Source organism: Pseudorasbora parva, chromosome 20 (genome assembly GCF_024679245.1).
Source record: "Pseudorasbora parva isolate DD20220531a chromosome 20, ASM2467924v1, whole genome shotgun sequence".
Taxonomy (NCBI): domain Eukaryota; kingdom Metazoa; phylum Chordata; class Actinopteri; order Cypriniformes; family Gobionidae; genus Pseudorasbora; species Pseudorasbora parva.
The window spans coordinates 18,161,601-18,189,400 of NC_090191.1; the positions used below are offsets into that span (position 1 = coordinate 18,161,601).

Here is a 27,800-nt window from a genome sequence, read left to right on the forward strand (position 1 = left end):
TCATTGGGACTGCAGGTAAAAAAAGCTTCACGTGGGGATAGCAAAAACGGCAGCTCTCATGGACACAAGTCATGTTCCAGGCTGCGCAGGAGATGTGAGGACTTTTCTACCCTTCCCACAGATAAAAAATATCAAGTCATGGTTGATGTTTATAATCGGATACCACTGCAATTTAATTCAAAATCGTTCATTTGTTTGGCCCATTTCAAGCAAGCTTCGCTCAGCATCTTAAACTGAAGAAAGTGGCAATTACAACTATATTCCAGCAATCAGCATGTAGCGATTTTATCCACTGTTTAAACAATTTCTGTTTAAATTGAAAGTTTCTTAGAAAGACAGCATTGTCAAGATAACGCAAGATGCTAGTACAGTAACAATAGGAAACAAAATAGTGTGTCTAATGACAAAGTGTAATATTACCGTAGATAACCGTAGATACGTTGCTTACAGATTGTTCACTCGATCCTTCTAGCAAACTTCACCTTTTCCACCATATAAGTTAAAACGATAGTCGTTTGACAAGGCTATCCATTTTGTAAAAATATATATATTTATATTTTTGAAAACTTACGTATGATGTTTTTGCATGCTTGCATGCAGAGTACACCACAGTCACTGCATATCCTACATTGTGACTAACGTTAAATAAACATTAGGGGTGTACGATACACTCGTGTCACGATTCAGTAGCTGTGTCTCATTTCAGAAGGCTGCGTCCTCCGGAGGTTGCATTTGAAGGGTGCATACGTCATAAGGCCGTCTCATTTAAAAAAAGTGAGTAGGACACTTCAAATGCGACCTTCGAATGCGTCCTTCTTTCACAGGATTTCGGAGTGTGCATGAGGTGTAGCCTTCGCGGCTGGAGATAACCCATAATTCTTTGCGTCGCCGTTAACAACCGTCATATATTTTTTTTATATTATATGAAAAACTGCACCACTGCCAGATATACATGCGATCGTAGTTTAGCGTGTTTAAAATGTAAGTTCAAGCTTGTTTTTATTTTTAAGCTCTATTACCTCAAACAGATAGTTGTGGTTAACAGGTTTACAACGCTTTAGTGCTTTTTAAACGTTTAGAACAGTACATTGCTGTCGACAAGAAACATTTCATAGTCATTTTCCAGTTATAAATCATTTTCATTCATATAAACTGGCGTGAGAGCGCAACAAGGCTGAATGTGTTGGCATAGCAACGTGATACTTCCTGCCTGTGTGTCCTACAAAGGACGTCTCGTTTAATTCTGATTGAGGACACTTCGTATATTGCATCCTACACAGGACGTGTCCTCCGGAGGATGCAGCCTTCGAAATTTAACGAAATGAGACACAGCCAATATGTATCTCGATACTGAACTAACAATACGATATGTATCCCTATATTTTAAGCCAAAATAAACAAAAAAACCCAAAACATTTTTACCTTTTTATTATTATATTTACTATTATTATTATTATTATTATTATTATTATTATTATTTGTGTTTTATTATCAGGACCGACAAATATTCCCCCATTGCATTATTATACAATATATTCAACATTATGTATAGTTGTTGTATGATTCTATGTAATAAGATTTTTAATGTAATCGCTGAAACTGAAACACGCTTTCAATGCAGGCAGCATCTCTCCCCATGCCTGCTATGCCCTGCCTCTCCTGCTATTAATGCAGTAAGAATGAACCATCTGAAATACTTTGAATAATCATACCACTAAGACTAAATGTGAAACTAAAACTGGTGATTTAAATTATGTTTAAGAAGTGTCGCTTTAAATGATGTTTGCGGGCTTACTTTGAGGAGTGTCGCTTTAAATAATGTTTGTGCTTTCACTCTGAGGAGCGGCATTCCGCGCACTTCAGATGATCAATGCAATCCGTCACAGCTCTAATCGCAAGAAGGCTCGTCAGAATGACCGCTCTCAAACTGTAAATGTTTAGCTCATCCAAGAATTTTAATTCTGCATTTACTCACTCATGTTGTTTTTGCACGTCACGCAATCACTTGAACGTCTGTGTTTACTAACAGTATGTGCGTCGTGTTAAATATATATTCATCACATAAAGCCATTGTGTCTCTTCAGAAGACTAAAGAATGTTAGGATTAGACACTCGATTAGATATTTTTACATGCCTTTATGACATTCATTGCATCTTTTAAGTTTGAGAGGAATGGACTTTAAAAATGGAGGGAAATAAATCCCTCAGGTTTCACAAAGAATCTTTATTTGTGTTTGGAAGTTAAATGAAAAATGACACGATGTGAGTAAGTACATGATGACAGTTTACATTTGTGGTAGCCTACATTTGTTAATTTGTGTTTGGGTGAATTATACCTTATAAATAAGCCTACTACAGCAAGTTGAGCCTTGGATAAAACAACTCTATATCGCAAATCATATCGTATCCATCAACGATACATATCATCATTCATGATATATCGTTTAGCGATATATTGTTACACCCCTACATGCAATATCATTGCAATATCGTTGATGAAAAAAGACATCACTCAGAGTCAACCAGAGTCATCACTGGTTTTGGTTTTGTCTGAGGGAAGGAAGAGCGTTCGTGCTTGCGGTTGCCAGATTTCAGTAATTTAAATCCCCAAATCAGAGCTTTTCTGTGAAAAAAAACATGTATACTATTTGGTGTTTTGCCTAAACATGTACAATCTGGGAACCAGATGCATTTTATATGCATATGCATGGGCTTTCTCGCGCGTGCACGGATGATCTAAAAACACCAATAAACAAGTAAGCTGCATTTTAGCCATCTCCATTTGAGATGTTCTGCTTAAAGTGTCATTCAGTTGGTTTGTATTCTGTCAGGACTCGCTGTTCGCTGAACAACTGAAATGCTGAGCTGCTGAAATAAGCCAATCAGAGCAGAGCTCAACATTAATATTCATGATCCTTCCAAATAAGGCAAATCAGAGCATTACATCCTAGGGACAATTTGTAGGGTTGTAAATGGACCTGTAAAACTGTATCTGAACAATTTTTTCCCCTTAAATAAGCCATATACCCTCTATGTAGATATCAGAGAACAATTTAACATTTTAAACATTTTTTCAACTCATTCTAGGGCACCTTTAAGCGGAATTTATAAGTTTCAAATAAAGGGCCAAATTTCATAAAAGCGGGACCCGCGGGTTGGAAAAAAAAAGCTGATGCACGCATCACTAACCCTTAAAAACTGTTCACATGCGGTCGTTCTGCTTGCGTCGCGTGTGAAATGTCTTCATCCCAGGTACAGTGGCATATGTTTCAGCATGTTATATGAATATATAATTTCATGGGTTTTATTGTTTTCAAACACCAAATGATCACGATGCTCACATTTACAAGCCAGCGTCATTATAGTAGCCTAGTCAATTGGTTACTGTTTTACAGTATAATCTATGTATCTAGCATGATACTTCAATTCAATGTTTGAGTGGTAGGTAATAACCATAGCAAGCAAGACAGCCAAGTCAGCATCGGTCGGGCACGCCTCCTTCAGCTCATGCCAACGAGCAAATGCGGCCCAATGTTGATCATCGTCCTGCCTTTAATCCCATCACTTTTTTGTTTCCTCTAATTGCTTTCCTCCAACAAAACCATTGCTTTCTTATTTTTCTGTGCTGCTTCAGAGATGACTATAACATCCGACAAACAAACAATAGTTGGGCTCGCACGTCCGAATGTAAGGAAGTCGTGGTGGAAGTGACGTATATGTTGTAAAGCAGTCTAATTTTGTAGTTCTTTTCGTTCTCGGGTTACTACCCGAAACCCGAAGTTTAAAAGTATGGTTAAAAACGATACAGTCAGGCTATGGCAGATGTGTCATTCAACCTATTGTAAGTATTGTATTGAAAATATATTAATAATGGAGGAAAAGTTACCAAGTGCTGCTTTAACTGAACACAACACACACCAATAAGTGAATGAAAGGCAATAATCAGAAAATGCACTCATTCAAATAACTATTCGATTGTTTCAATGTGCATTGGTACAGATTATTACTTTATTTGAATGTTCCTTTGATATAACATGACACAGAGAAATGTATTAAAAAGCATAAAATAAATGCATAGTGACATCATTGCATGATGATGTCAGGAACCTATGAATCGGCTTTTTAAATAGGATCATTGAGCCGAACTGTCCGAGAAGAACCGGTTCGCGGAAATGAATCTGACTTTGCATCACTATTAAGCATGGAACATACTCTGCAAGAACAAAGAAATTTGTTCGTTTTCTCGAGGTGGCAAGAACAAGAACAAAGTTCAATCTGGCCAATACATCATTAATTCACGAGAAAAGCAGGTGCCGATCATCTGCGTTTCTCCGCATTAACCACGCCCACATTAAATGTCTGACCAATCACACAATAGTTCTCGGACACCCTCAAGAAAAAAGTTCTGCTCAGGTGATGTGTCGAGAACAAGCTGCGAGAACTCCCAAACCAGGGCTGTGAGAACAAAATTACCTCATTTTGTTCTCACAGCCCTGGAAGCGAGAACTTTTTTCTTCGTTCTTGCAGTGTATGTTGAAGCCTTTACACACAACATTTTCTGCCACTGGATGCTTTGGCCTGTCCTGAAAGAACATTTGTATGTGATTTTACTATGTTGATGAGAATGCAGTTTAACTTATTTGCGTATTATAATGCTTAGGCCAAATTTTAAACAGTCTAATGTCTGTGCTGTCTTGACTTCTTTGGCAGCTTTCATCGCTTTCACTTTTATTCACTGACTTGGTCACTAAACTCAACAGCAAATCAGAGTTTTTTCCATTCAGTTGATTATCGTTTGCACCTGATGTTCATTTCATTAATTAGTTTCTCTGTGTATTTATATTTGCTACATTTGTATACACTATACCTGGTTGTATTGCCCATGTTTCTTAGTCAAGAGTGTTTTGTTCCCGTTCAAGGAACTCAAGCTGCGTCACCGCTCTGGGAACGCCTCTGCGTGACTGCGTCGTGAAGCACGTATGTAATCAGTCCAATGGAGAGACGGAACGTCATAGGCGGGTGACGTCATCGACCCGGAAACTATAAAGCCTGCCGACAAAACCCACGCCCCCAGCTTCTGTTGCCTTCAACAAGCGCTCTGTGTATTCATTGGCCAAATGAACAGCAGGAGTGCGCCTCAGTAAAAAGCAGGCTTGATGAGCGCTTTCTGCCAGCACGTTCTGCTCAGCCTCCACGGCGGAGCCTGCCGTTTTTCGCGGATCTCCACACCAAGGTGTCGAGATCGTGGAAGCGGCCCATGTCATCTCGTGTTTTCAGCCCCCACACAGCAGTATATAGTAATATCTTAGGGTTGAAAAGACATGGTTATGGTTCGATGCCGAGGGTGGAAGAGACGCTCGCGAGCCATCTCTCTCCCGATTCGGCATCGGCCATTAAGGCTCCCGCTTTGCCCACTAAGCCATTCCCCGAAAACCCCAGGCCTCATCTGCTGCTGTGAGAGAGCAGCAGATGCAGAGTGCTAGCTCCTCCCATCGAGCGCAGCAAAAACAGAGCGTCGCCATCCGCACACCCCCGCAGCAGGCGGTGCTTACCTCATCATACGGTACCCGTCGGCCCTCGGTGCCCTCACAGGGTCATTCCAGAAACCCCGCCCGAACGCCGGGGCGTGGAGGGCCCTCACGGGCCATCCGAGGATGGTCCGTGCCCTCTAAGAAGGGGAGTGGCGCCGTCGAGTCAGTTGTTCCCTGCCAGTTCGCCGTTTTAGGGCGCTGCACTCGCGGTGCAGAGTACATCAGAGGCCAGCCTCGAGAGGCTGGTACCCTTAGTAGATTTTGCGGCAGAGTGGGAGAATCTGCCAAATATTTCTCGGTGGGTCCTGCAGTTTATAAAAAAGGGGTACGCCATACAGTTCAGATGGCGTCCACCTCCTTTCAACAGGATTCTGCCCACGGTGGTGGGCCCCGACCAGGCTCTGGTCATGACTCACGAATACAGACTCTCCTACGGAAAGAGGCGATAAAAAGAGTCCCTCTGCTGGACAGAGAGTCAGGGTTTTACAGTTGGTACTTCATAGTGCCAAAGAAGGATGGGGGGCTGCGCCCTATTTTAGATCTTCGCGTCCTGAACCGCTCGGTGGCAAAACTCAAGTTCAGGATGCTCACACTCAAACAGATTGTGTCACAGATTAGGTCTAAAGGACTGGTTTGTGACCATAGATCTAAAAGATGCATATTTATATATCTCCATCCTTCCACAGCACAGGAAGTATCTGAGGTTCGCTTTCGGGGGAGAAGCGTACCAATATCGGGTACTTCCCTTTGGTCTAGCCCTCTCACCCCGCACGTTCACGAAGTGTGTGGACGCGGCATTAGTCTCTTTGCGGATGCAGGGGATTCGGATCCTCAATTACATCGACGATTGGTTGATTCTCGCTCATTCGGTTCGTGTGGCGGCCCAGCATCGAGATTCTGTGCTCGCTCACATGAGGGGGTTGGGGCTGAGGCTCAACTCCAAAAAGAGCGTGCTTTCGCCAGTCCAGAGGATCACGTATTTGAGGATGATTTGGGATTCGGTTTCCATGCGGGCCCATCTTTCAGAGCCTCATATAGGGTCGATTCTCTCTTCAGTCAAGGGGGTGAAGTTAGACCAGTCACTCACTGTAAAGCAGTTCCAGAGACTGTTAGGTCTGATGGCAGCAGCAGCCAACGTAATTCCTTGCGGCCTGTTGCACATGAGACCGTTACAGTGGTGGCTCAAGACCAAGGGATATTCCCCGAGGGGAAACTCCTTTCGTGTAATCAAGGTCACGCGGCGGTGTCTCCGCGCCTTGGTTATATGGAAGGACCCTTGGTTTCTGGCCCAAGGCCCGTCCCTGGGGGCACTGTGTCAGCGTGTGTCTCTGACCATGGATTTTTCCCTGACGGGCTGGGGGGCGACCATGAGTGGTCGCTCGGCCCAGGGCCTGTGGCAAGAGGGCCAGCGTTTATGGCATATAAATTGTCTAGAAATGTTGGCCGTGTTTCAGGCTCTGAAACACTTCCTGCCAAATATCAGGGGCCGCCATGTGTTAGTTCGCACAGACAACACATCGGTGGTCGCCTACATCAACCATCGGGGGGTCTGAGGTCTCGTATGCTATACAAACTGGCCCGTCAGGTCCTCCTGTGGGCCCAAGGGAAACTGTGCTCGGTGAGGGCAGTTTACATCCCAGGGCGCCTGAATGTAAGCAGTCATCCTGTCGAGGCAGGGGCCGAGGCCCGGGGAATGGAGACTCCACACCGAGGTGGTGGAGCTCCTATGGGAAAAGTTCTGCAGGGCACAGGTCGACCTGTTCGCTACTCAGGAGAATACACACTGCCATCTGTGGTTCTCCCTAGTGCAGCCAGCTCCTCTCGGACTGGTGCAGGAGTGGCCGAGGCTGCTCCTGTAAGCTTTCCCCCCGATTGCTCTGCTTCCGGGAGTTCTAGAGAGGGTGTGCCGGGACAGGCTCGTCTACTGCTGGTAGCCCCATTTTGGCCGGGCCAAACCTGGTTTTCAGACATAGTGTCTCTCCTCGACGGCTCTCCACAGGAGATTCCGCTCAGGAGGGACCTTCTCTCTCAGGTGGGCGGGGCCGTTCTGCACCCTCGCCCAGAGCTGTGGAAACTGTGGGCTTGGCCTCTGAGGGGGCCCAGCTCATAAGTTCTGGTCTCTCAACCGAGGTTGTTGAGACCATTCTACACTCTAGAGCTCCCTCCACAAGGAAACTTTTTGCTTTAAAATGGAGACTCTTCACCTTATGGTGCAGAGATCGCCTGTGGGACCCAGTTAACTGCCCTGCGAGCTCGGTGCTGGAGTTCCTGCAGGAGAGATTCTCCTCCGGGCTAGCTCCCTCCACTCTAAAGGTGTATGTGGCGGCCCTAGCAGCCTACCACTCTTCTTTGGGTGGGGTGTCTTTGGGGCGACACCCTCTCGTAACCCGTTTCCTCCGTGGTACGTTGAGGTTATGATCTGCAGTACACACCAGGGTGCCGGCCTGGAACTTGACTGTGGTCCTGAAAGGCTTGTCAGGGGCTCCCTTTGAGAGCCCCTGAGCGGTTCCTCACCCTCAAAACTATATTTCTTCTGGCTATTTCCTCCTTGAAGAGAATAGGAGATCTGCAAGCCCTCTCTGTGGCACCCTCGTGCTTGGAATTTGCGCCCGGTATGGCTAAGGCCTTCCTCCACCCGAGGCCGGGCTATTTCCTAAGATTCCATCCAATCCCATGAGACCTATTGTGCTCCAGGCCTTTTATCCTCCTCCATTTGTGACGTCTGACCAGGAAACACTGAATCTGCTTTGATACATATGTCCACAGAGCTGCCCTGTGGAGGAAGTCCGAACAACTGTTTGTGTGCTACGGGCCACCCTCGAGGGGGGGTCTGGTGTCAAAGCAGAGGATGAGCAAGTGGGTGGTCGAGGCCATCTCGATCGCTTATGTGGTGGCCAGGCAGCCTTCTCCTTTGGCTGTGCGGGCCCACTCTACCCGGGGTATGGCGGCCTCTCAGGGTCTCCTGGCAGGGGCCTCCCTGCAAGATGTATGTGATGCGGCAGGGTGGTCTTCGCCTCATACTTTTGTCATTGGACTGATTACATACGTGCTCACGACGCAATCACGCAGAGGCGTTCCCAGAGTGGTGACGCAGCGCCTCGTTCCTATTCCGGGAACTAAGGTTACAGACGTAACCGGGACATTTCTATTTCTTTGTTAAAAAATCTTTATGCTGCTGTATTTAAATCAGTTTCCTCATCTTTATTTGAAACCAACTGTGACAGAATAACAGACTGAATTGGATATAACGGCAGTACAAATTAGTACTCTGGCAGGAGTAACAAACCCTTGAGAGGCACACACATTATGATGATGAGCCTTAATGTGATTTTTCAGGCAGGTTTCAATGTGGAAATTTGAGACAAAAAGCGATGCACTTTCAAGGAGTGCGTGGACTGGGTACTACGGTTCCCCCGTTTAGATCTGTTTCCTCACTTTTATTTGCAAACGTCTGTAACACAATATGCAGACATCTTGCTTGATGTTCCCACATGCATTAAGGACTTTCTACATAACATTTCTAATCATTGTTTCATTTAATTTGAACAAAAAAGTAGCTCACCTCTGGAAAGCAGGACAGAAAGGGTTTAATATAGATGTTGGAGTCATGGACTTTGAGGTCATGGTCTCCTAAACCACGAGTCACACCTATGGTTGCCATCACTCGGGCCTGTGTGTAAGAAATTATAAAAAATAAGCACAAGCACAAGTATCTAAAATAAGCATAAATTCACAAGACTAGAAAAGTACATTGGAATTATACACTGAATAAATAGGCATATATTATGAATGAATGAATGAATGAATGAATGAATGAATGAATGAATGAATGAATGAAGCATTTATATATTGGTTTTGTACACTACGGTACACCAAAAGCATTTTCCACAACCAAAACCAGTATGCAACATTATTTAGGGGAGTTTAGAGGCAGTACCCCTAGAAAATTTTGATTTCTCTGATTTACATTTTTGCATTTCAGGAATGAATAGCTTTAAACATGTCAGTGGGCAGTAGATTACTTATAAATATCTACTCTCCCGTCATCATTCTTTTTCTCTAGACAGTCCTTTTATTAGTGAAAATAGATAAGACTCTAATTCTTCAGCTGGGATCTTTTAGAGCTTTTTGAAGCTGCATTGAGACTGCAATTTGGACATTCAAAATGTTGGTTTCCACTGAAGTGGAATTTTTTCCTCAAAAACCTTATTGTCTTTTCGACTGAAGAAAGAAACACCTTAACCTATTAATGTTTTTGATGTTTGTGGGCTCTGTACTAACATTATTTATTTAAAAAAATGTATTATGTGCATTTCTGAAGATTTCTTAATTTGACGTCAAGTCAACTTTATTTATATAATGCTTTTACAATGACGATTGTTTCAAAGCAGCTTCACAGTGTTAAACAGGAAAATATTGCAATAAAATCTGATTCGGCTGTACAGTTGTTCTGAAGAAAACGTTGATGTTATCAGCTTATTTAAATTGATCATATAGCAACAATGTTGGCAAATCAGTATTATAGTTTATACAATTAATTAAGACCTAATAAATTAATTCATTTAATTTGGATATTTTGTTGAAAACTTAGGTCGAAATTTTAGTGTCCCCAACTGAGCAAGCCAAGCCAAAGGCGACAGTGGCAAGGAACCAAAACTCCATCAGGGCATGAGGGAAAATAAACCTTGGGAGAAACCAGGCTCAGTCGGGGTGCCAGTTCTCCTCTGGCCTATTAACAAAACAGTGTTATGATTATTATTCTGGCAACCTTACAGGTCAGAAATCATATTAGATTGGAATATCTCGAAAGGTATCACCCAAGAGATGGGTTTATTGAGGATGACGCGTTGAGTAAACAATAATTGAATAGGAATATTCGCAAGATCAGAGTCGTCACGTTTTTATGCTGCATACACAATACAAAATATACTGTTTTGTTAAATATTAACTTGGCCTTGATGGATGGTAAGATCCTATTTTTGGAGGTGGCCTGTCTGTTTACAAAGTATTTTGCAAGAGTTGTGCAGAGGTACACAGGTGATGGTTTTGTACAGGTACTTTTAATATAATAATAACAATAATAATATGTTTATTTTTATCGTGCCTTTCAAGAACTCAAGGTCACTTTACAAAGGAGTACAAGAGTACAATATAATGAACAAATCTCAACTCCTTGTTCTCTTCCTCTTCTCCTTGTCCACTATATCCCTGATATCCCTAATGTTGTAGTCAGCTGGCTCGCTAGTGGCTACAAAATGTATTTACTTGAAAAGTATAAGTATTGCATTGGGGATTTCAGACGATTTGAGTATATCTTGTTTCCATAAAGCTATGAGGTGGGAGATTATTCTGATTATTCTGTGGGAAATGTGTTTTGATATTTGCATATCAAAAGTGAGTCTGCACTGCAGGAGGGAGCCATTGCACTCGTCTGGAGCGCCTGAATACGGAGATGGTTTGCCAATGAACTGAAGAATGACTGAGGAGCCAGAGAAATGGCAGCAGGAGGATGGCCTAAGCAGTCAAAAGCCATTCTGGCTGTCCAGTTAATGAGAAGAGTTTGATGGTGGACAAAGAGAGGAGGAAGAGAAGAAGCAGCTGAGAGCTGTGGTAAATTGCAAGATCACCGCGTTCTGTTGTTTTAGAGTATGGTTCCACATCTTCATCAACCAAGTGGTCAAACATGAGACCAGGGGCGGAGCCAGACGATGTAAACATTTGGGGCTTAGCCCAAACCTAGGGGGGTCCGGGGGCATACTCCCCCGGGGAGATTTTTTTCCCCATTTACATCAGCTAAATGCACTATTTTTCAGGCTGTTTGAGATAATAGAATGCCTAAAAATCTATATACTATCTGGGAAAATGATAAGTTACTCAGTAAAATAAAAAATAAAAAAATATATATATTTCACCCAGTAGAGCCTACAACCTGTTTGGTATTTAACTGTTCTCCAGCTGTAGTGAATCCAAAACACCAAAAATGTTAAGGATGACTAATTTTAACCCCTGGCAAATAAAAAAGGCAACCATTATCTGACTATTTTTAAGTTAGCCTGCATAGGTGAAATTGGAATTTGGTGTAAACATCATTATTAATCTTTAGAGTTCAGTTTGGTTTACTTTGTGCTTAGCTGACAACTTTGCTACATCAGAATCCATGACCAATCAGATGTTGTTTTCGGCTGCAAACTTTCGCGGTTTGTTAGTTCTACAAAGGAAATGCCCATATTTGGATTAGACAGCGCTGTGTGTGAGACTGAGAGCTTTATAATGACACCAGGCATGACATGTTTCTGTGAATGGAGACGGCACGGGAGCTCGCGTTAGAGTAACTTTGGATGATTTCAGTTAGAAATCTAAAGGCGCACGGTGACAAAATATAATGAAATAACCACCTTAAATGTGTAATGTTGCCTTTTTTTTATTTTGGCATGAAAGCTTACATGTTAAGGCAGTAAACTGGCCTAAAATCTAAAAATTGAATATGTTTTCACCTGTCGTGTCTCGCCTTAATAAGTAACACCTAACGTTAACTCGCTAGCTAGCCAGCAATACAGTCATGTAACTCAAGTGTTACAACAGCGGATTCACAAACCTCTAACACTTTCTTCTGACGCAGAATCTCTCTCTGGCCGGTGAGGTTTAGTGTTCCTTTTAAAAAAATGTGTAGTGTCCATGTGAACTACAGTTAACTATGACCCCGGTGAAATACAAAAGCCCGCCAATCCGTGATGACAACGATGACGAAGAAGATGTATATTCTTCTTAGTTAGTTTGTATTGGCAGTTGGCATTGGCAAACAAGCTGAGTGATGTGCGATGCATTGCCGACCACCACACACACACGGTAATCGAATTTTGATTCATTTTTTGCCGCTCCAGTCTGAAAACACTGAGAGGAAATGAAAAAAAAAATTAAAATTTTTTTTTTTACTAAAAGATTCGGGGCTATTGACAAAAGATTCGGGGCTTAAGCCCAATTAGCCACAAATCCCCCCCCCCCCCCCCCCACGCTCCGCCCCTGCATGAGACATGCCTCAATATTTTTTTTCGCCAGCAGTGGTGTCCTATGTGTTGTTCATTTATGAAGTCTATTGTTCAGGACACCTATGCAATCTACTACTATGCCTTCACAGAAGTTAAAGGACACTGTCCCAGTGACACTTCTCTCCCTTCCTCCTTCTGGTTGCTGTTCGTGTGAAAAGACTGAAGACATCAAGCCCAATAGCAGGACCTTTTCCTAGGTGTGTTGCTAGAGGCGCCTCAAAATTAAGACTTTTGCAACTTCCGCAACCATAACTGAGTTGGACTAACACTTCAAGTTCATTAACGCTTCATTTAACCCGGAATGACTGAGGCACCAAGATGTTCTCCACACTGTAAACAAATGCTGTAAAAAAAAACTGCCACATTTTGACAGTAACATGCTGTTTTCCATTAAAACAGTAATATACTGTAGAAAACAATGCATTCTGGGTAATATTTGTCATTTTCGAGAAAATAGCCAACAGCAAATATACTGTGAATTACCAGCGCTTAAAGTCGACACTCAGAGGCTGTGTTCAAAAATCACACCCTATCTCCGTATTCACTATTCTCTACACTTGTTTACTGATATAGTCCACTTGACAGAGAGCGAAAAGAAGTGAGTGAATTCAGACACTGATGAACACCTGCTGTTATCACTGAAGGAAAGAGAAGCATGAACAGAAAAAAAGTTGATTTCATCAACTGAAGATAAAAGAAGACATTAAATCTCTGAAGATCTGAGCAGAGGTTTAGACAACTCCACAAACAGCATTACCAGCTTCACACATTACTAACCAGACGTCTACAGAAGCTCTTGTTGAGAGTTTACAGATGTTGTTTTATTGTTTCTTCTTACCATTATGGTGATCAGTGTTTGCTTTAGTTGGGCTCTTAAACCTTGACACAATAACATTAGTTTTCCTTTCGCTGCTGTAAAGGTTGGTTTGCAATACATTTGTTATAGCAAGTAAAGCTGAGACATAGTCAACAGATTATGTTGACTATTTATTAATGGTCTGATTCACTAATACTGATTCACTTGTTTTGTCTATAATGATATAGATGAAGGTTCATTTTCTTTAGAATTTAGAGTAGAATTTATATCTAAAAATTTCAAAAAATTGAAACTCATGATTTTACAGCATGAGATCCATTCAAGGGTCAAGATGCAACCAGTTAATTTGAAGATCAAGGAAATAACCTGTGGTCAAAACGTTTTGAACATCAGATTCATTCAGACTCACATAGACATCAAGAATTGGCATATGAATCTCAACAATGGTGACACTCAAAAGTTCATTCTGTAATGCATGCTGGGTACCGGCATTGTACAAAATTCATCCATGACTCCCAGCATGCATTGCGGCGTGAATAGATTATGCTACTGAATAGCCTGGTTATTTTTTTAATTCTTACAATTTACCTTAATTGTTGGTGTTCTTTTTGTGGTGACTTTTAAGTAGTGTTTTGTGATGTTCAGAGTTGATCTGTTAATCTTTTTTGTTGACACCTTTGTTGAAATTCATATGCTGATTCTTCATGTCTATGTGAGTCTAAATGACACTGGAGTACAAACAATTTTTGTAAATCAGGAGTTTAAAAATCTTTCATAACTAGTTCCTAATCACTGCTCAATGTTTTCAGGGTAATTGTATGTGTTTTTAATTAATGGGTTTGTTTAATGAAGAGACTCTGGATGAGATTCCCATTATGATCATGTCAAAAGCAAAACATAATCAATAACTTCTGACCAAAATGTTTTCTTGGCTTTTTTTTGCTACAACAAATGTGTCTAAGAAACACACGGTCAAAGCAAACCAACAAAAAACTATCGTTACAAAGTCAAGGGTCAAGAGCCTAACTGAAGCAAACACTGATCATGATAACGATGACCAAATATTTTCAATTTAACATCAACACCTAAAGATCTGTTAATTCTCTACAAGAGCTTCTGTAGACATCTGACAGAAATAAAGTCAGTCTGGTTAGTAATGTGTGAAGCTGGTAATGCTGGATGTGGAGTGGAATTGTTTAATCCTCTGCTTAACAGCAGGTGTTCATCTTTCTAATTCTCAGTTATCACTTAATTAATCTCTTAATAATCTCATTAATTTAAACAATGCTTAATTTACTCTAACACTCTGTAGTGTGTACACTACAGACAGGAATAGAGGCTGATAAGAAACAAATGTGGTCTAACAGCACTCAGATGGCCAATCCAATCAAAGTAGGCGGGGTTTACATTCTCTTTTATAATCTTCACACACACACACACACACACACACACAGAAGAGCACACACACAATCTGTTGCGTAATGCCGTTGCGGAGAGAGCCTATTCTCTCCGGTGAAATCACAAAAAGCACACACAAAAATGCAACGCGTCCATGCTCTTAATATACAATCATTGAAGAACATTTTAATGAAGAATACTATATGAGAGGGGATTTGAGACGATTTACTAAAAGTCTACTATTAGACCACTGAGGAACTCAAATAAAAGCAGCGGATGTACGTATTTATATACAATCATGCAAAGAATCTCGGGACTAATAATATATTTGACGCAAATGAATCCAAATATTGTTTGCAAATCCCAAACAGATAATTTCCCAACTCCTAGAATTTTGTTCACATTCAGATTTACCAGATAAATCAAGATATTTTAACTGAAATATTAGCGCAAGTTAAGAGTGCAAAGTCAGTAACTGATAAGGAGAATAAATATTAAAATGTAGTGTGTCTATGTGTTGTTGCACAATATGATATAGAAGAGATCTTTTAGTTTAATTAATTAGTTTTGGGGGTTACCATTTTGCTGAAGAGTAGAGCCTGTGCTTCAGTCCAGGATGAGCAGAGAAACATTGATGATATGCTGCCTGATGCTTTACGGCAGTGACTGTGTTTGCTGATGCAGTTATGAGCTGTTTGTTAAGTAATTTATCACATACGTGTGTGCTATTATAACAATGAACTGCAAAGACTGAAGGTAAAGTCATGTTTCTAAATTATTTCACTACTACACCTTACACGTGTGAAATTACTGAAATGAAACAAGTTTACAGTACAAACACCGTATAAACACTTGTTTTAAAATGAGAACTTTAAAGCAATCAGTTTTCCAAATGAAAAGTTTCCTTTCATGGTATTATTATTATAGCATACTGTAAAAAAGGAGAGCTGTATATATAAACAGTAGAGGGCTGTAAATTTACAGTACATTGCTGGCAACCACAGCTCCCATAGCAAGTATCATATGAATGTAGTAGAGGTTTAGTATAAGCTAGACCCCTGTAAACAAGGTGCATTGAACTAAGTTTTCATAGCTTCATTCCCCTGTTTCTGCTTTAGGCTTTATTCTGTCACTTTCCACCCATGTATGTGTTTGTTTAGATTAGTTATGTGTCTGTGATTTAGTTAAATAAAACTTTTGTACACATTCATGCGAGTTTTGATTCTGGTCACTGCTTGTAAATCAATGTCACTTTAATGACGCGATCACAGCTACATGCTAAGAAAGAGTTATTTTTCTGTGGCTATGAAAAATATATTTTCTGAGAGAGTTGATAGAAATCAATACTGAGTGTTCGCTAGACGAACTGATTAATGGATTGTAATATTAATTCACCTACATCAATTTAATTCCATTAACTGATCAAAGTATTCATATTTAATTATAATAAGTTCTCATTAAATATTCATATTTACCATTTTAACTAATATGCTGCATTAAAGATATTGATATAGGCCTACTACAATATATTAGGTTCAGCTGCTTAACATGCAAGCTGCTGACACATTTAAAAACTTGTTTTCTGATACATTTTTGGGTCTGCCATAAGAATTATTATTTTTTCAATCTGTTATATTTTGGGACCATGATAAATGGGTTAACTCCTGGGACCACTTAAACTCACCCAAAAAGTGGTTTCTGACCACTCCATAGACAGCTACTTAATTAAAACTTCCAAGACCCAAAAAGGTAGTAAAGACAGTGCAGTGTTTCCAGTTATATGGCAGAACAACTCATGCACATGCGTCGTGGTGCTCACGTGAACAGTAAGCCGGCATTCTAGAAGTGCTGCACTGTTTACACTGAGTAAACAGTGTAAGAGTCTGACACAGGCTAGAAGAAATGGTTGAATAAAACAGTAGTTTTTGGTAGATTTTGTGCACAAAAAAGTATTCTCGTCGCTTCAAATTTAATTTGAACCACTGGAATTTTTGCACAAACTATTCCTGCAAAAGCAAGGTGATGTATACCATCTCTTCCTAGCTTTGGCTCCTGTTTTAGAATCTACCCTTGCTCTTTTTGTCCGTGCCAATATTATTTAATTTTGACTTTTAGATTTTTTTTCTGACACTTCTGATATCGTTGTCATATCCTATTTGCTTTCCCCCCCCCTCCCACTCTCTCATCTGTTACCTTTTTTCCTTCTCCATATATCAAAGGAAACCTGAGGTCCTCATCCTCAATGGTTTTATAAGCCCTGGTAAGAGAAAAAAGAGAAAAGAAAGTAGGACTTAAGGGTATATCTAATTTGAATGTGAGGACAATAAACCAGCAACTTCCATCAATCATTAAATTCCGTCAATTCATGTGTCCCCAACTAAGCAAGCCAGAGGCAACAGTGACAAGGGACCCAAAGTCCATTAGGTAAAAGAATGGACAAAGTAAAAAAAAAACTTGGGAGAAACCAGGCTCAGTCAGTTCTCCTCTGGCTGCATCATAAACTTTGCTACTGAAAGCTGACAATTTTAAGCGGTACCATATAAAACGTGCTAAAAACAAATCAATGTTTGTCAATGTAAGAGTTGCCACAAATATCTGAAAATAACCCTTTAAGTTAAAATGTTCTTTTAGTAGTTTGTGCTGATTTACTATAGCACAACTATAGGCTTATATAGTTTATGCAAATGTATTTGAAAAAGCAGTCATTGGAATGCCAGAACAAGAATTTAGATAGATAAATAAATAAATAAATAAATTAGTATACATACATACATATACATACATACATAAATTATTAATTAAAAAACATTTTCAGTTTCTTCTCAGAACAAAACAATATGAAAAAAACATTTCATTTCAAATAATTGAAACAAAACAAATAACTAGGGAGAGCGGGGCACACCCTAACGTTTTTTGACTGTCTTAGTTTATTTAAATACACTTGGGGTTTAGAGTATTTATTTTTTCCCAAATTAATTTCACACGTCTAGTACAATTATGTGGTTTTGTTTCATTAATACAGTGTATATTTTTTTTCTCGATTAACCCCGAAAGAATGGAAGTGAAATGTGACAACATGACCCATAAGTACATTGTAACATGTGAGGGGGCATATTGTAACATGAACAAATGACAGCTTAAAGTGTAATCTGATATAATTAAAAAAATATCCAAAACAAACTAAAATATTTTATCAATAAAATACAATTATTAACTTTTTGAAATTAAATAATGTTTTTTTTTTTATCATTAAAAATACGCACATTTTTGATTTGGACAACAAACACATCGCTAATACAGCTATACAGCATAGTTAAAAACAGACTAATAATGAATAATTTCTGAACATTGACTCTCAGTCCTTATTTACCCTTTTCTCATGGTTTCCCAAAAGAATGAATAAAAGTATAGAATATAATAGCATATTTTTAATAGGGGCTCATTGTAATGCAGTGTTACAACATACCCCACCTGCGCGACTGGTATTTTAACCGTGGCTCGCGTCTTCTGCCGTTAGATCAGCATCAAAGAACAGATCTCAACTGTTAAATAACAGATATAAATTTCAAATAATATCAGATTTGTCTTATTTTAAATAAACACAAAAAAATGAGATGAAAAATAAATTTAAGTAAGAAATTTACTTTTGTATGTGAAAATAAATGTTCAGTGATATCTTCCAAAGATTTTTTTATTAATGTTAATATGACAACTATACACAAAGTTTCGTCATCCTGGCATGTGTGGAAAGTGTTAAACCATGCATGCTACAACTAACCCCACGTTAGGTTGCGCCCCACGCTCCTCTATAGCTTTCCACAATTTGTGTTTTCGTTACCTGAATGGATTAATTGTTTCTGAACAACACCTAGAGGAACACCTAGAACTAGCTGCCACAACAGTGATGGAGCAAATATAAAAATATATTCATAAAATATAATAACCTCACCAGCCAGTCATGGTCCAGTCTCGATACAAAATCTTCTTGCCCACCTCCTTCCTTTGCACCCTTCTGGGGAACTCTAAGTGTGTAAACTCTCCTCCTAATAGATGGGGCTGCATGAAACCCTAAAGACAAATACAGATAGAGAGATACAGATATAATCTCCTGTTACTCACCTGAGATCCCATTGCGCCCATCTCCAACGTCTTACTGTGTTCGTGTCTGGGTTTAAATAAACTTTTATAACCTTACCTCATCCTTTAGAACCTCATACCTCATCGGTTAAAATGTATGAAATGGAGTGAAAATGAAATGTTCTTATTTCTTCTCACATTTATTTTCTACAGTTCTAACTTATGTTTCCAGCCCTGTTTTGTGCGTACACACGCTTTATAAATGAGACCCCAGGACAGTACCAAATCCAGAGTGTAACCCTGTTTGTGCATACAGCCCACTACAGACTGAGTAAGGTTAAAAGGTGAATGTTAAAGGGGGGGGTGAAACACTCAGTTTCAGTCAATCTCATGTCAATCTTGTGTACCTATAGAGTAGTATTGCATCCTTCATATCTCTGAAAAGTCTTTCGTTTTATTATATTTATAAAAGAAATATAGGCTTTACCCGAGTCTTTCCGGAATCAACCGAGCGCCTGGAGGCGTATCGTGTGGACGGAGCTAAAGAATGACGAGTGCGCACAAAGCGGTGACGTCCTCAAGCGTGTAGAAACAAATGGCTATCGATCAAATTCAGCTAATACAGATATGATCCAGAATCAGATTCGGAGGCTGAAATAAATTGAACAGGAGAAACAGCAACAGGACGTTCGTCTCTGTGGTATGTACTGTATTTAGTGGCCTGTCAACATTTGTGTGTGTTTACTCGCAGTTTATGAGGACATGATTCGGTTTATGGACTATTGTATGCGACTAAACCTTAGCAATAGCAAGCAAAACGGTTTTGCACGTCAGACTAGTGTAACGTTATACATAGAACAACAATGGAGTAACCGTTAGCACATTTGAATGACGATCGTGTCGTTTACTGATGTTTACTCACGCGATGATAGCCAACAGCATAGACATTTGAAGCAGTTTTACTCACCGCCTGCTTCCAAAGCAGGACCGAACCTTTATCGCTGGGACCGCTCCGTCAAAAACACACTTCTTTGGTATGATTTGGTAAAGTCCTATGACAGCAGTGACTGTGGAGATCCACTTTGCGACGCGACTGAAGCGATGTTGTGAAGCTTCTGCGTTCAAATCGGTTCAAATGCAGCGCTGCCTTCCCGGAATGCTGTGCTGAAGCGTTGAAGTCGCTTGATGTCACCCATAGGAATAAAGTGGAGCGCGGCACGACATAAGTGTTCACGGACGAGTGGATCTGCAGCTGAGAGTGTGTTTATGGGCGTGCATTTCCTCTCTCGCTCTAGTCACGCATGCACGCACCCTACCGGGAAAAGAGCCCCTACGGCCCATACAAGGACCTTCCGCTCTATCGACGTCAAGCCGACCCATATTTGAAAAAAACTCTCCGAAACTTGTGAGAAACCGGAAGGAGTATTTTTGACACAGAAATACTCCATCAAGCGTCCAACATTAGTTTTTGAAACTTTGTCTATGTTTAGGATGGGAATCCAACTCTTTAACAGTGTAAAAAGCTCAGTATGCATGAAACAGCATCCCCCCCCCTTTAAAAATCACCTAATATGACGGTACACAACACTACAGAACCCCTTAAGGGATGGGGTAGAAAAAACTTGGGAGGAAATATATTTTTCAAATCTTTTGTGTTCCCTCGCAAAGATATTTACATTCCTTTGCAAAACTTGCATGTTTGCCATTACTTTTATTTGTATATTTATTTTATGATTTAATGTGCTATTACTTGCTATTACTATTACTAAGTGTTGTAGTATAACCAGCAGCAGAGCATTGATATGTAAACTACATTTGGTGACAGTGCAGTGCATTACAGTGAAGGTCTTGTATATCTTTCATAATAATAAAAAAAACAAAACATTTTATCAAACTAAGTGTTATATTATGACCAGTAGGAGACTATTGATGTGTAAACTGGATTAGATGACACTACAGTGTGAAATATTGAAGTTGACTTTTTAATGACTGTTTTTCTCTTCAAGCTAAAAAATAAGCATATAGGATGAAAGTTTTCTTACAAATTACTATAAGCAGGGCCGTCGCTAGAGGAGAGATAGGTGGCGATGATTCTCAGGGAGCACAGCAACAACCTGCACTGGGGCCCCAGATGCCCAACCCTGTCTGTAAGTATTGGCTTTTGACTTGCTCAGTTGGGGACACAAAGTTTTCAACTGATCTCCCTGCATTGAGACTATGATAATTAAAATTAGCTAGATGACATCATTTTCTCCAGAACAGCTGTACAGCCGAATCAAATTCTATTGAAACAATAGGCATTGTAAAAAGTGCAATATAAATAAAGTTGACTTGACTTGTATCCTTCTAACAATATACATATGATTCAGCACATAATAGCAAAAATTTCATAAATCAAAAGGTATGTAATGTTGTCACCCTTGGCTTGTTTATTGGTGTTTGTAAAGCACTCTTCATTGTAAAACTGCTTAAAGGGCAAAATTAACCACCCACCGATTCGTGCTTGTCATGAAATAGAAATATGAGAGAGATGTAAACACAGAATTACTCCAGTATCCTGCAATGGAAATTATAGAGATGCCTCTGAGGATTACAAGACGATTTTTGCCTGGATTAACTTTTCATTTAAAGATTGTCAGTAAGACAATGTTAGTTTGCTTCATTTAACTGCAGATTTTTTTAAACAAGACACAATTCAACAGTCTTTTCAGAGAAACTGGAAATAAAACATGACTATATTGGATCCAACAGTAATGTCACAACATAAGAGTAACAAAGTTTTTACCATGTGTCACCAGTGCTTTGTTACAGATCGATTAATATGTTCCCACTTCACTGAAAAATGTGAACAATGAATGTAACGGCCGTTTCACACCGCAAGCGTGAGCATAACTACACCGTCACTGCAGCTGCAGACGCGCGAGTGTATTCACACTGGAAGTGTTTGTACAGCCTCACAGCAGCAGCTCGCATGCTAGAGCCTATACCTGTCTGAGTGTTACATACTAAACTAAAAGAAAGTTTATCATATTTTCCAGCTAGTTTACTTTACTTTTTATAATCATAACCATACTTTCTCCCAAACTGAATAATTAAAACAAGTTTAAATGGGTAAATCTTCTACAGATATTTTTTGTTCTTCATTTTCTTTTACTCCAGTTATTGTTTAAATGCACTACACATGGTACATTCAGTCGTAATTTGTTTAGATGAAACTCCACAAGTTATCCTGTCAGCTATAACTGTGTTGACTCCAAGCACTTAAAGGGCTAATGCTACTAAATGTATTCTAACCCAGCCTTTCTCAAACTTTTTTCAGTCAGGGAACCTTTCGAAAGTGCATAAAATTTCAAGGCACCCCAGTTTAAAATATAATTTAAAAACACTGCATAACCCAAATTTAAATGCAAATGTCCTGTTTATTTAGACCGGACAGTAATGAACAGAGCATAATACTTCATTTCACAGTAAAAACTGTCCGGTTCTTGCGGGGCTTTAATTTTTATTTTCGTATTTTCGCGGTTAAATTATAAAACAATTTAGCCAACTGCAATATATAATATTCCAGATGAGTCGGAATCGGGGACAATCCCGGGACAATCCCCGGTGGGGACGTCATGACAGTTACTGATGTGAGACGGATTTTTATGGTTAAATATATATATATATATATATATATATATATATATATATATATATATATATATATATATATATATATATATATATATATATATACACACATCTCAAATTAATTTACAATTGTATTAATCTGCTCATATATTTAACCCGTACACACGTAAATTTAAAACATTCTGGCTGACCCCCCAGCTTGAGTTTTTCAATGTTATTGTGTCACCGTTATTGTGTCTAGGGCTGGGAATCGATTCCAAAAAGAATCGATTCCTCGATTCCAAGGCGTTGGGAATCGAGAGTCGATTCCAATGTTTGGAATCGATTCCATCTCGGGGAATCGACTCCTCTTTATTCACTTGTCTCTCGCTTACTAATAATGATTGGAAGTCTATTTATTTTTTGCAAAAGGTTCTTTTGAACACTTAGTTTCAAATTACGAGTTAAAAATAAAGCAATTCAGCGTTTTTTTGCGTCATTGTGTGATGACGTCACTAAAAACGTAATTCTAACTACTTATTTTTATGGTATGAAACGTTCAAATCGAGCCATATGAGAACGCATATCGCTGATTATTACTATACCTTTCCTTCACTTAGTTTAATAGTGTTTATTGTCATTGTTTCCTTTCATTGATCCTGCATCCTGGACAAGTTGGCTACATTTTGCACACAAAAACTCCATAATTTTAAATTGTGAAATGTTTCTGTTATCCACAACGGTAGGTTTTGAGCGCTGCTTACAGATGCAGATGTGAGGGTCTTATTTTAATTTTCTATTTTCTTTTATTTTCATTAATCCATTGATAACTGAAAGAAAATGCGCCTAGTACAGCTTAATGACCGAGTCTATGTTGCTATAGTAATGAACGCAACTTGCTCGCGCATCTGATTGACAAATAAACTGCGCACTCTTATATAATTTTTTTTCTTTAATATTGTGGTTATTTTACCTCGTACATTCTGTGCAAGCACTTATTTGAATGTAGTCATTTAACTTAACTGTGCACATGCATTTTAGACATGTCATGTAGTTTTAAACATGCAATAAATGCACATCGATGAATAATGTGCTATCCTTTTGATTTATTAGGCTAAATCGCATTTACTTCTGGGCTATATGGGCCATTTCAGGAGAATCCATCATTTAAAATTCATCAGAGTTATGGAAACGTATCATCATTTTACAAATAAAATTTCAGAGAAGGATACTTTCTACATCCTTGTATCCTGCGGTCACTCCGGAACTAGGTTCACCATCGATTTTGTTAAAAAAAGAAGAATCGAAAAGGAATCGAAAACAACAGTGGGGAATCGACCAGCCCTAATTGTGTCACTTTATGGTTTCCATGGTGACGCATCATTGCTTGTCACGTGACACACCACAGCATCAACAGAGCTGAATGAATGATGATCTGCTTTTGTCATTTTTCCTTTTTTATTTAAAATATTCACACATTTGTTAGATATGGCCTGAAATATCTGATATTCCGATTGTCAAATATATAGAAGTGGAAGTGTTTTGTCGTTTAAACACCTTTATAACGATCGCGTTAGTTGAGCTGTATGCAAGACGGGCGTCGCCATCGCCGCCGGAGGCGCAGTTCAGGAAATCGGATATGTTGGATTTACAAGACGTGAATTCATCCACTTCTCCCAAAATACATAAAAGTAAGTGGCAGGTAAACTGGGAGAAGAATAGTGTAAACTTTAAAGTTACTTACACAATGTGTAGCTGATGAATAAAACTAATTATAATGGAAAGGATTATTATTGCCTCGTCATTTTTCATCATTGTGTATTTTACAAACTCTACATGTATTGTTTTTTTTAGTACGTATATGTATGAAACCTAAAATAAACATTATGTGGCTGAAAAGTTGTGATATATGACAGCTCTGAGCGCGCCTGTCTCTGGCTCAGTGCAAGCCAATGCAAAAGCACATTTGAATTTACATTTGAATGAACCGTTCTAATCACGTGTGGATGTGTGATCGTACATGCGAAAGGGTTAAAAAGAAGAAGAATGTATTTATATAAATTCAAATATATTTTATATATGAAATTTCAGATTTTTTTTTTTTTAGCCTACGTAATTTTTTGGCGGCACCCCTGACAGAGTCAGGGGGCACCCCGGTGTGCCGGCACCCACTTTGAGAAAGGCTGTTTTAACCTAATTTACACTGTTAAAGAGTTTGATTCTCATGCTTAAACATGGCCAAAATAAGTTAGACATATGATTCAAACAAGTTCCGGAAAGTTTTTTTCAAGTATGGACCTGTATGACGTCATAAAGGGGCGGAATTCCTGGTCTGGGCACTAGGGTTGTGCGGCTGACCGACATCACGATGGACAGAGGTGGGTAGTAACGAATTACATTTACTTCGTTACATTTACTTGAGTACATTTTTGGGTAACTTGTACTTTTAGTATATTTAAAAATGGGTACTTTTACTTTTACTCAAGTACATTTCTTGTGAAAAAACTGTACTTTTACTTTGTTACATTCGGTGGCGTTCCTCCGCTACTGTCATTGGTAATAATTAATTACATGTTTATTTTAAAAGTTAATATGACTTGTTCGCAAGTCTCGCGAAACGTTGGTGAGGCTGCCTTGCGAAAGATGGATACGCATCCCTCGCTTATAATTAGCGCGCGTTGAGTTGGAAGATGATGGGCGAAGCAGAGGGAGATGTGTGTGAGCTACGGCAGATCACCCGTACGTGGCCTCAAGTTCAGTCTGTTTTCACTCCAAGATGTCAAAAAGAACAGTTTCATAATTTAATGCATGCTGTGTGCACCAAAATGAACTGACATCTCAGCATACAAGAATTCCAGCTCCAACCTGAGAAAACATGTAGCGGTAAGTGTAACAATGATGCCTATATTTGAACACTATTAATGGTAATTTGGTAACTATGGGCACTTTTCCTTTATTGTAATACTATTTCACACACTGTCCGAGTGTTTTTTGCGCTCTTGCAAGCAATGACAAATCGTTTGAATCCTCTAAATAACACACGCCTACAAAAAAACTTTCACATCTGTATATTTAGCCTACATATCTTTTTTTTTCTCAAAAACGAGCAACCTCATTGGCAAAATGTAGGCCTACCTGTGACAATGTTTTTACACACCCAAAAATACGTACCAATACACAGTTTAGTTTCCAACCGAAATGAACACTAGGCAGAAAAACAGCATTTTTTATCGTTTTTTTTTAACCATAGTCCATGGTTTAAAAACAAATACATTTTGAAGTTTGAAGTGTGTGTCACAGCTTCATATGTTCTGCTTTTCTGATTTACCAAACCTTTTCGATAAGTCAGCTGATACAGATTAGTATTTGCAATGCGAAAAGCTTGGGAACGAACCCCGTGAAGAACGAGTCATGATAAAAGAGCTCAAAGACGAGTTCAAAACACAAGCTAAAAATAGATGGACACAAATTTATTTTTGTCACATTTGCTTTTGTTATCACCATCGGGTAGGTTTAGGGTGTACTGTGGGTGCATGTTAAAAACACAACGTAACAAAACATGCAATTCACGCAAATCTGTTCCGGAAATAAACTAAGCTTTTAGCGCCACCCAGTGGACATTTCACTGCGAAACTGTCCTGATAAGTACGTATTTTGTTGTTTGCAAAAACGTTGCCACAGATACGGTTTTCCTATGAGATCAGGCTAAAAATGAAACGAATTGAATAGCCTAATGTGATGTCTTGCATTTATACACAAATCCGGACAGACAACAGTCTGAAGTGTATACATACATTTAAAAATGGGACTGTATTTTAAAGAAAGCATATACTTATATAAGAAAAAAGTATGTTTTAAAAAGAGCTCTGGTTAGCCCAGCACACCATTAATTTACACTGTTTAACCATTAAACACAAATCCACACACATTTTACATACAAACACACACACATATATATATATATATATATATATATATATATATATATATATATATATATATATATATATATATATATATATATTTGGAGGTGTGTGAAAGCTCTCTAAGTAGTCTGAAATTCAGGGTTTTCACTTTTTTATCAATCAGATCGAAAGTAACTAGTAGCTAAGTACTTGAGTAGTTTTTTCATCGAATACTTTTTTACTATTACGATTGTTACTTTTACTTTTACTTGAGTAAATATTTCCGTAAGTACTTGTACTTTTTGGCTACTCTACCCACCTCTGATGATGGAGCGCCGCCATCGTTATGCCAATTAAACGATTATAAGTAAATAATGGTAACCTAAAGAATATAAGACAATTAAATATTAGTATAAAAAAGATCTGTAGATAGATCCTAGCCTTTTCCCCCGTAAAGATGCGTCCTATGCCACTCTGCACTTTGAGATGATTGTGGGACAAAAGCTGGATAGACACCTTTTCGAATATCTTTGTCTTCATGTTTTCTCCTGATGTTGCAAAGCAACACTTGACATAAAAGGGCTGAAGAGCGAATTTTATCTTCCACAGGGTCAAGACATTTAGGCTATGTTTGATTATGCACTGCCAGAGAAAACGAAAGTAAAATCCCAGGGTGTGAAATGCGCTGTTCAAATAAACTTGACGTGCCTCAAGTCTAATAACAAGGACAAACATAAAATTTAATAAAATAACATTTGTCAAAAGGTATTCGTCCTACAGTCTTTACCATGGATCTGAATGGGTATAATAGACTTAATTATACGCAAACGAAAGGAAGAAACGTTTATAATTTCCTGTGAAAATGAGTGCGACGGGAGTGAAGATTTGAGAAAACAAAATAGATGTCCAGTGGACTAAAATGGACTAACATTAGGCATATTGTTAAAATTCACGGAAATCGGAAAATCGGGTGACCAGACTGCAAAACAGAATTAAAAATCTGGCAAATCTTAAATTAGGCTCAGCTCACCTCTCTCATCCAGGGCTGCAATGTTACATCTGGGAATTTATTTCCTTTGTAAACAAAGCTTTGTGCTTTACTCCTGTGGTAATATTCACGTAAAACAGAATTCACATACAAAACAATGGGTTAATAACCCAGTAGAAAATAGTACTTATGTAAAGAGATAAATTAAAATAAAAAGTGCACAACTCTTCTTAAGTAGCCTAGAAATCTAGACGCACCCTAGCGGCAGCAAATCTAATCTGCCGCGAGAACTGTATTAAGAGTTGCTAGACGGCGTTTGCCAAACTCTGGTCGGGCCAATCACATCGTGTATAGAGTCGGTGGGCGGGGTTTAACGTAATGCGCTTGCGTTGCGTGCTTCTAGTAAACAAAGAAGCTGGCGAACGG

At 39.2% G+C, this 27,800-nt stretch overlaps 1 protein-coding gene across 1 annotated transcript in view; it reads right to left on the reverse strand.

The window, feature by feature from the left end:
• Positions 1-27,800, reverse strand: part of LOC137049809 (protein phosphatase 1H-like) — a 101,315-nt gene that overhangs the window by 18,821 nt on the left and 54,694 nt on the right. Inside the window, exons 6-8 of the mRNA XM_067428500.1 lie at positions 18,742-18,860; positions 16,986-17,049; positions 9,094-9,201 (exon numbers count right to left, since the gene is read on the reverse strand). Coding sequence (XP_067284601.1) covers positions 9,094-9,201; positions 16,986-17,049; positions 18,742-18,860 — 291 coding nt within the window. The remainder of the gene's footprint in view (positions 1-9,093; positions 9,202-16,985; positions 17,050-18,741; positions 18,861-27,800) is intronic.